The following is a 10,654-nucleotide window of genomic DNA, read 5'->3' as shown; positions in this document are numbered from 1 at the left end:
AGCCTTCAGAAAGGGGATTGAGCCTTCTCCTGTCTCTGGGCAGAGTATAGGAGCTCAGTTACTGAGTGGTCTGCCTGAGGACAAAGAGATTGGATATGCGCGTTCCCTCAAGCATGCTGTTTTTTCTTTTTCTCCTTGAATGAATACACTATTGTCCAGTTGGAATATTATCGCAATTTTACATTAAAAATAGCATAACATTTAATTTTAAACAGCGTTTGACATGCTTCTAAGTACGGTAATGGAACATTTTGACTTTTTGTATCTCGAATTGCGATCGCGCGTTACCCTTTGGATAGGGACCTGAACGCACGAACAAAATGGAGGTATTTGGACATAACTATGGATTATTTCGAACAAAAACAACATTTGTTGTGGAAGTAGCAGTCCTGGGAGTGCATTCTGACGAAGATCAGCAAAGGTAATACAATTTTTCTAATACTAATTCTGAGTTTAGGTTGCCCTGAACTTGGCGGGTGTCTGAATAGCTCGCCGTGATGGCGAGCTATGTACTCAGAATATTGAAAAATGTGCTTTCGCCGAGAGGCTATTTTAAAATCTGACACAGTGTAACGGCTGTCGGGAGAGAGAATAGACCAAGGCGCAGCGGAGTTAGTGTTCATCATGATTTTAATTTACTAAAGAACACTACACAAAACAAAATGAGAAAACTGACAGCCAAACAGTCCTGTCAGGTGCAAAACACTCAACAGAAACAATTACCCACAAAACCCCAATGGAAAAACAGGCACTTATGTGTGACTCCCAATCAGCAACAACACTCTACAGCTGTGCCTGATTGGAAGCCACACGGCCAAAATCAATGACACAAACCAACATAGAAAAATGCACATAGAACGCCCACCCAATGTAACACCCTGGCCTAACCAAAATAAAGAACAAAAACCTCTCTCTATGGCCAGGGCGTTACACACAGTGATTGCATAAAGCAGTTCTGTATCTATAATTCTTAAAATAATTATGTATTTTGTCAACGTTTATGATGAGTATTTTTGTAAATTCACCGGAAGTTTTTGGTGAGAATACATTTTCTGAACATCACGCGCCAATGTAAAAAGCTGTTTTTGGATATAAATATGAACTTGATTGAACAAAACATACATATATTGTATAACATAATGTCCTGGGAGTGTCATCTGATGAAGATCATCAAAGGTTAGTGCTTCATTTAGCTGTGTTTTGGGTTTTATTGACATATATGCTTGCTTGGAAAATGGCTGTGTGGTTATTTTGGTCTATGTACTCTCCTAACATAATCTAATGTTTTGCTTTCGCTGTAAAGCCTTTTTGAAATGGTTGGATTCAGGAGAGGTTTATCTTTCAAATGGTGTTAAATAGTCGTATATTTGAGAAAATTGAATTGTGGTATTTTAGTTGTTTTTGTATTTCCCGCCATGCGATCCCATTGGCTGTTGGCTAGGGGTTCCGCTGGCAGAACGGGGTTCCGCTATCGGAACACCTAGATGTAAGAAGATAAAACACATGAAGAGGGCTATGCTTATGGATTAAATTTAACAATCCATTTTCACTGAGGTCTCATGAACCACTGATATGATCAAGATATTTATCCCATTTCAAATAATATTTCTCCACATGGTTGATAAGTTGGAAAGACAGTTTCTCGTATGATGCTACAGTACCATTTTGGGAGTGCCATACTGGGGATATACAAATTATATTTTAGTGATATAGTAATAAATAATGTGTGGTGCAGAAAACTCTTTGTTGTTTAACAACCGTTGTGCCTAATGAGTTGTACATCAGTTGTACAACTTGAGTGTGACCTCAGTCACAACACATTCTTTATTCTCCTTAACAATCCATCTCAAAGCAAGCAGCCTGTTTCCTCTTCTTTCACCTTCAATGTGGATAACGTTCCCACTGACCTGCAATTTAAGCTTATCGATCTTCAGTCTAATGCAATGATTGGAGAACTATTCAAAACAATGTCACTGACGAGGTTCTATGCATCTCTCTTTGATTAACAAAACTTCCAAAGATTAGGAGTCATGCTCAGAAGATGTTTGTACTGTTTGGGTCAACCTATATGTGAACAGACATTTTCAGTGATGAAATATAACAAGTCAAGGCACAGATCATCTCTTACTGACTCACCTCTCAGCAATCCTGCGCATAGCGACATCAGAAACTATACCTGACTTCACTGCTCTAGTCAATGCCCATCAGAGACTTCACTCCTCACACTGATTGAGTAGTTTAAATGTAATGTTGAGCTCTCTCTCTTTCTTGTGTTTTTGTGCATACCCGTTAACAATAGTTCTGTCCGTGGTGCTGAATGCAGAGTGTACTTTTCCCTCTGTGTAGTTCATTGCATGTTTAATAATGAAAATACCTACCAAAAGGAGACCATGGATGTGGTTTATTTCTGTGCATGTTTAATAAGTAGCATATCTGGACGTGATTTACAGTAGATATGTCTGTCAACAGAGATGTATAATCCTGTAATATGATTCTGGCCCGTGATGGCAAAAATATATTCTAATGTGGCCCTCCATGGAAAATAATTGCCCTGCACTACAGTATGCTACCAGTTTGTGTTTCTCTCAGGATTCTGATTGGCTACAGGACTGGCAGCAACCGTTTCTTGATGATTCACCAATAATTTAGCAACTATTTAAGAGTCCACATTTAGTAAAGACATTGGTCGATTAGACCGACATCTGCCCTCAAGGGCTAGATCACCTCATGCTACTCTGTTATTGGCTACAGGACCGGCACATGTGATGGTGTGATGTAGAGTGAGCTGTGGATATATATCTGACAAGAGGTGAACCCCACACACCTTGGGCAGAGCCCTACAGAGCCTCAGACTGTAACTGAACTGACAGTGAGTATTACTTCAGGAGATCTCCTGGGTGATTCCTCTGCCTTCCATGTGAACTGAATTGTGACTGAAGAGCTACAGAAGGAAACAGTTGTGGGATTTTGTCATATTTTTTTTCTTTGTCTTTGCTGTGTTCAATTGTTTTTGCTATTCAATTAGCATAATAAGCATTGCATTTATAGCAGTTTGAATTTGAGATTTTATTTGATTGTTATCAGATTGCATGTTTGATTTTATCCTATGGGGGTCTGTACAGGGCAGGCGATATGTTAGTCTGGTCCCAGAGCTGTTGTTTGAAATTGACAACTACCTTAGGATTTGGCTATATAGAGATCTGGGACCACCCTGTCAATGTTTCTCATAGAGGTATAATGAATGTATGTTTGTCCTAATGTATACGACAGAGACATGTCCAATACAACACCACCATTCCAGACCTGTATAAGCAATATACTATATTACAGATACAGTGAGGTCCAGAAGTATTTGGACTGTGACAGTGTTGTTTTTGTTTTGGTTCTGTACTCCAGCACTTTGAAATTATACAATGACTATAAACACAGACTGTCAGCTTAATTTGAGAGTATTTTCATTCATGTTCATAATGTCGAATTGTTCAGAAACATATTCTATTCATATTTACAGTAAAAGTGACTCCAAAATGACACAATACATTATTTACCATTCATTTCTATTGGGCATAGATAATCTGATACACAACCAACTGCAAATGCATCCAACAAGTTTGTAGAGTCACCAGCTTGATTTAGTCATTGTGTGCTAGGAATATGGGACCAAATACTAAACTTTTGATGACTTTAATACACATATAAGTGAATTTGTCCCAATTCTTTTGGTTCCTTAAAAGGGAGGAGACTATGTACAAAAATTACTGTCATTTCTGAAAGGCTCATCTGATATGGATTTTTTATTTATCCTTTATTTAACTAGGCAAGTCTGTTAAGAACAAATTCTTATTTACAATGACAGCCTAAACCAGCCAAACCCGGACGAAGCTGGGCCAATTGTGCACCGCCCTATGGGACAGCCTGGAATCAAACCAGGGTCTGTGGTGACGCCTCTAGCACTGAGATGCAGTGCCTTAGACCACTGCGCCACCAAGTGCTAGTGTACAAAGCCAAAACAACAAAAAATGTGTCACTGTCCAAATGCTTTTGGACCTCACTGTACATGTAATATAAATATTTTTTTGAAGTATTTTTGTCTCTACAGATGCGCCTGAAACATGTTCAATACAACACCCCCATTCCAGCTCCTGTCCAACAACGTTTCGTTGACCAATCAGAGGTTGGCAGTGCCCATAAGGACGTTCATGGGCTTTCTGTCTGTGTCTCCATGTCTCCTCTTCCTCTATATTAACACTATCATGCTGTACAGTCTGAAGAGCAAGCCCGTGTTCAGAGAGACCTCACGCTATATCTTGTTTGGTAAACCTGGCTACCAGAAGTTTTATACAAGATTAACACATTTAGTTTGTAATTCTTTAAAAAATATATGTTTTAAGGGTTTGCAGATGTATTGAACAGATATTGAGAGTGGATGACAGTGGGGAAAGATAGAGGTTGTGTCAAGGGGCAGTAGGCCAGATCTCAACCTATGCCGCCTCTGTAGTGTGCAGATGCTTCAGCAGTACTGCTAGCCCAATCAGGTCATACATTCCATTTGAAATCTTCCATGGCATGTGGCTTGTTACATGATAACCTGTTTCCAATTAATTTGGTATTTAGGTCTTTAGGAGCTCTAAATACACTCCAAACTAGCTTTTCATGTATTTGTGAAAGCAAAGATGGGGTAGAATGCATTACAATTCAAGTTGTGTTAAAATACAATCTGTTATTGTGTAATTATTTTATTTCCAACAAATGTTTAACGTGTTCATTTCCGGTAGGTAACCTCCTCTTCGCCGACACCATCCTACTGGTGACCAGCCAACTGCTGTACATATTAGCTGTCGCTGGGTTGTTTGTGATCCGATATATATGTGTTGTGATTGTGTTGGTGGCCATTTTCACCAGCGCTGTTTCCCCTCTCAACCTGTCTGTGATGTCGCTAGAGAGGTATGTTTGCTTATATTTTTTTCCCTATTTAGTCCTCCAGGCAAAAGAGGTTTCTAACCTCAAGGGTTAAATAAAGGTTAAATAGTGTACTACTTTTGACCAGGGCTTATATTTGGTACTCAATAAAATTATCCTTTCCAGGTACGTGGCTATATGTTATCCTCTGAGGCATGCCTCCATTGTCACCCCCGGGACTACGGGCGTGGTCATTGCTGTGGTGTGGATCCTGTGTTCCCTAAACACTATCATTAAGCTTGTCATGCTGCTGGTTCTAGAGTCCATGCCCCTGGACCAGTTCATGCGGGAATTCTGCTCTACCAGCGAGCTTTTCCACCTGAAGATTCACAACCAGGTAGACAACGTGTTCATCAGCATCGTCTTCATGACCGTTGGTTTTATCATCATATACTCCTACATCGCTATGATGATGGTAGCCAAGTCCGCCTCCTCAGACAAGGACATAAACACCAAGGCTCGTAACACGGTTCTACTGCACCTGATCCAGCTAGGCCTGAGTCTCTCCTCCACCCTGGTTCCTACTATAGTGTCAGCCTTGAAATCCAGAGCAATGGACAAAGCCACACAGATTGAGTATATTGTGTTTATCATCCTGATTATCCTGCCCAGGTGTCTGAGTCCTCTGATTTACGGCCTGAGAGACAAGACGTTCAGACACATCCTCATGTACTATCTCACCTGTGGCCTCAGATGCACAGTGGAGCCCATTAAAATCTCCAGCTATTGATAACATTGTTTTTTCTTGTAACAGAAACATTTATTCCGTTTTTAATTAAAACTGTTTTTAAGAACTTATAATAATGCTGAAAAAATTAACTAAACTAAAACACATGTATGTGAATGATTTAAAGGGACAATCTGCAGTTGATACATACTTTTTTTTAACTTACAAATAAATTAAGGATATGCTCCCATTGATTCTTGAAGAATATTACTTATACTTCGGGGTCTGATGGGGTTCGAGGCATTTATACGTTTGTTTGACTCTAATGTTCGTAAACAAAGTAAATGTAAACAAACTCTATAGCCTCAAAACACGATTAAAACGATCATTTTGATATTATGGAATGTCAGTCCTTGCATCCATAGCACTTTCTTTGAATTTGAGAGTACTTACATTTCTCCAGCCTCATCCGTAAGCTTTTTACCCAAACAGTGGCGCTTTGTTATTGTTTCAACTGCGGATTGCCCCTATAACTTGAAACCACAGTATGTATGTTTTCCTGTAATACAATTAATGAAATAAACCCCCTGATTTTTAGGAATATTTAATAAAAGGGATTTGACATTCTCATGCTTCCCGAGCTTCATTACCTTGTAATGTTCATTCACTCTTTGATCCATCGCAGTGACCCACTCCTCTGTTTGCCCACCAGATGGAGCCAAAGTGCAGTTACAGCCTTCCAGCACCGGCCCCTTGGTCACACACACTGCTTTAACCAGACTGAACAGTGCGCCGAATGATAAGTACAGCTTTCAGCCAGCCTTAACCAGGATACCTAGCCACACATCCTTCAATGTCATGTAGATGACACATTTTATCTCATTGCTAAGACATCTCCTAATCAAATAATCTGATCATCTGACTCATACAAAACCAATCAAAGACACAACAGAGGCACAGAGAGAGAAAACAAGTATGGATAAATGCACTTTAATATATTCACAAAGTAATTCAGCATCAGTGCTTTACAAACAAGAGAAAGAGAGAAATTGGCACTTAGTACAGTATAGTGTGTGTGACTATCGAGTGATGATGTTATCCATCCACTGTGATAAAGAGGATTTAGTGACAGAGGGATATGTCCCAAATGGCACCCTATTCCACCTACACCTACATTTGACCAGGTCCCATAGGGTGCCATTTGGGACATATACAGAATACTTTTTCAAAAGTAGTGCACTTTAAAGGGAATACATTTACATGTTAGTCATTTAGCAGACACTCTTATCCAGAGTGACTTACAGTGGTGAGTGCATACATTTTCATACTGGTCTCCCATGGGAAGTGCGATACTGAGCCACATGGCACCCATTTGGGACCTATTTGGGACAAATCCCCCCCACCCCCCAGCATCCACAATCTGACATAGATATATTAGCCTACTTACCCAGTGGGCAACATTTGGCATTGTAAACTGGTTTTCAGGTTCTAAAGATAACCTGATTACAACAAGGTAATGAAGACATCTGGGAAAGACGTCATTTCTGGTCGCTAACAACAACAACACACTTCTCTGACCTCACCTTGCATGATATTTACACTGAGTGGACAAAACATTAGGAACACCTCTTTCCATGGCATAGACTGACCAGGTGAATCCAGGTGAAAGCTATGATCCCTTATTGATGTCACTTGTTAAATCCACTTCAATCAGTGTAGATAAAGGGGAGGAGACAGGTTAAAGAAGGATTTTTAAGCCTCGAGACAGTTGAGACATGGATTGTGTATGTGTGTCATTCAGAGGGTGAAAGGGCAAGACAAAAGATTGAAGAACCTTATAACGGGGTATGACAGTAGGTGGTAGGCACACTGGTTTCAGTGTGTGAAGAACTGCTATGCTGCAGGGTTTTTCACGCTCAACAGTTTCCTGTGTGTAACCAACCAACTTGACACAACATGTTGGAGTCAACATGGGTCAGCATCCCTGTGGAACGCTTTCGACACCTTGCAGAGCCTGACGAATTGAGGCTGTTCTGAGGGCAAAAGGGATTGCAACTCAGTATTAGGAAGGTGTTCCTAATGTTTTGTCCAAAGTGTATATTACATGTTTCACCCTAATTGAAACATGAAAAGACAGTTGAAGATATGTAATATTGTATACATTGTAATATTGTGTACATTGTTATATTGTGTACATTGTTGTCAACTTAACTATACCAAAATATGACAGTAGCTGACTGAATGTATGTTTGTTGCACTCCCACCCCCTTTATAATACATATAAAATGATAGGCAGTAGTACAACCACATGGTTTGTGTTTGAAATTGGGTTAACAGCAACCTATTTTAACTCTGTTGTATTCCATTAGGACCACCACCAATTCCACTGGGTCTGTCATAAGATGAGAGACACCCAGCCCTCTTCACATCACCCTCTCCTCCGACTCTCACACTGACCCACATGCAGGTCTGTGTCCCAAATGGCCCCCTATTCCCTACATAGTCCACTACTTATGGCCAGATCCCTATGGGTCCTGGTCCAAAGAAGTGCACTATATAGGGAATAGGGTGACATTTGAGATCCAGACAGAACCAGGAGGAAGCATAGACCAGAGTTGCTCTGGTCCAGGGTGTTACATGCGGCAAGCCTTGTTGAAGAAGGCCACATGTAATGCCCTGGACCAAAGCATAGGGCCAGTGACCCAGAGACAGACTGTATGGTACTTTGGTCAAAGACACGTGAGTATTAATAAAGCATTTGTCAGGCTGAACCCATTTAATGGACATCCAGTAACAAGGGAATGAGTATTTGGACATTTCTAACATTTCAGTGGTTTCATCATGATAACTGGGGGAAATAAACTTTAACAGAGTGGGAGGCCAGGCTATGGCTTATGTTACTGTATCTGAACTAACTGAATGTTGATGAGGCCTGGATTGTCCAAGGTTCATTAGACTAGGAGACCTATCTAAGCTACTCTCACTTGTAACCCTCATTTATGCACAGTAGGTAGAAACAGCTGTTATACACTGATACAGGGTCAGATGGTTTTTATCCCGCTAGTGGTAAAGGTTAGAATTGCAGTTTTCTGATCCTATACCTGTTGTTGACTGATTTATGTAACAGTGGAGAGCAGCAAACAGTGTTTTTTTTAATATAAATCTTTGTAATGAACTCCCTGTAGCATTGGCCTGGTCCCAGATCTGTTTGTGCTCTTGTCAACTCCATTGCTGTCGTTGTGAAGTCAATGTTAGGCATGACAATGAGTGACAGGAGTTGGCAAGATAGCACAAACAGACCAGCATTCAGGCTAATGTAGCACCACTGTAAACCAATCATATAAGTTCATCTCACTGTGCTCACAGTTCTTTCTTGAGGCATGATCATGAATAGAGCCAAGGGTTTTTCTAAACAGGTTCAACTTCTGGCCCCTATTTGTGAGGCTTCAAGGTTTGCCTTTCTAAACATTGAACAGCATCAGAAGCGCAGTCACTTCTAGTGATATACGCTTCGTCCCAGATGGCACCCTATTCCCTATATAGTGCACTACTTTTGACCAGGGCACATAGGCCTCTGGTCAAAAGCAGTGCACTTCATGGGGAATAGAGTGCCATTTGGGATGTAGACATAGTGTTGAACCCTAGTCATTGACAAAAATGACCAGATATTCATGCATCCATTAAAAACCACTAGAAAACATCAACTGTAGTGTGCCATATATTTATCTACAGTGCATTTGGAAAGTATTCAGGCCCCTTGACTTTTTCCACATTTTGATACGTTACAGCCTTCTTCTAAAATGGATTAAATAGTTTTTTCCGACCTCATCAATCTACACACAATAATCCATAATGACAAATCAAAAACAGGTTTAATTAAAATGTATTTAAAAAAATATGAAATATTACATTTACATAAGTATTCAGACCTTTTACTCAGTACTTTGTTGAAGCACCTTTGGCAGTGATTACAGCCTCTAGTCTTCTAGGGTATGACGCTACAAGCTTGGCACACCTGTATTTGGGGAGTTTCTCCCCTTCTTCTCTGCAGATCCTCTCAAGCTCTGTCAGGTTGGATGGGGAGCGTTGCTGCACAGCTATTTTCAGGTCTCTTCAGAAATGTTCGATCAGGTTCAAGTCCGGGCTCTGACTTGGCCACTCAAGGACATTCAGAGACTTGTCCCGAAGCCACTCCTACGCAGGCTTTGTGCTTAGGGTCGTTGTCCTGTTGGTAGGTGAACCTTCGCCCCAGTCTGAGGTCCTGAGCGCTCTGGAGCAGGTTTTCATCAAGGACTTCTCTGTGCTTTGCTCCATTCATCTTTCCCTCGATCCTGACTAGTCTCCCAGTCTCTGCTGCTGAAAAACATCCCCACAGCATGATAAAGCCACCACCATACTTCACCGTAGGGATGGTGCCAGGTTTCCTTTAGATGTGACGCTTGGCATTTAGGCCAAATAATCTAGTTTCTCATGGTCTGAGTGGCTTTTGGCGGCTTTTGGCAAACTCCAGATGGGCTGTCATGTGCCTTTTACTGAGGAGTGGCTTCCGTCTGGCAACTCTACCATAAAGGCCTGATTGGGGGAGTGCTGCAGAGATGGTTGTCCTTCTGGAAGGTTCTCCCATCTCCACAGGGGAACTCTAGAGCTCTGTCAGAGTGACCATTCGGTTATTGGTCACCTCCCTCCCTGACCAAGGCCCTTCTCCCCCGATTGCTCAATTTGGCTGGGCGGCCGGCTCTAGGAAAAGTCTTGGTGGTTCCAAACTTCTTCCATTTAAGAATGATGGAGACCACTGTGTTCTCTGGGACCTTCAATGCTGAAGACATTTTTTGGTACCCTTCCCCAAATCTGTGCCTCGACATAATCCTGTCTCGGAGCTCTACGGACAATTCCTTCAACCTCATGGCTTGATTTTTGCTCTGACTTGCACTGTCAACTGTGGGACCTTTTATAGACAGGTGTGTGTCTTTCCAAATCATGTCCAATCAATTGAATTTACCACAAGTTGTAGAAACATCTCAAGGATGA

The 10,654-nt window shown here is 41.1% G+C and overlaps 1 protein-coding gene across 1 annotated transcript; it reads left to right on the top strand.

Annotated features, from left to right (window-relative positions):
* The first annotated feature begins 3,877 nt into the window (after positions 1-3,877).
* LOC106602993 (odorant receptor 131-2) lies at positions 3,878-6,210 on the top strand. The gene is made up of 3 exons (XM_014196098.3): positions 3,878-4,314; positions 4,776-4,944; positions 5,086-6,210. The coding sequence occupies exons 1-3, from the start codon at positions 4,113-4,115 to the stop codon at positions 5,687-5,689; spliced, it is 975 nt and encodes a 324-aa protein (XP_014051573.1). The 5' UTR covers positions 3,878-4,112; the 3' UTR covers positions 5,690-6,210.
* Positions 6,211-10,654: the final 4,444 nt, after the last annotated feature.

Source organism: Salmo salar, chromosome 04 (assembly GCF_965601325.2).
Source record: "Salmo salar chromosome 04, fSalSal1, whole genome shotgun sequence".
NCBI lineage: Eukaryota > Metazoa > Chordata > Actinopteri > Salmoniformes > Salmonidae > Salmo > Salmo salar.
The sequence above is the reverse complement of the archived record's forward strand: the minus strand, read 5'-3'. Positions and strand labels throughout refer to the sequence as shown.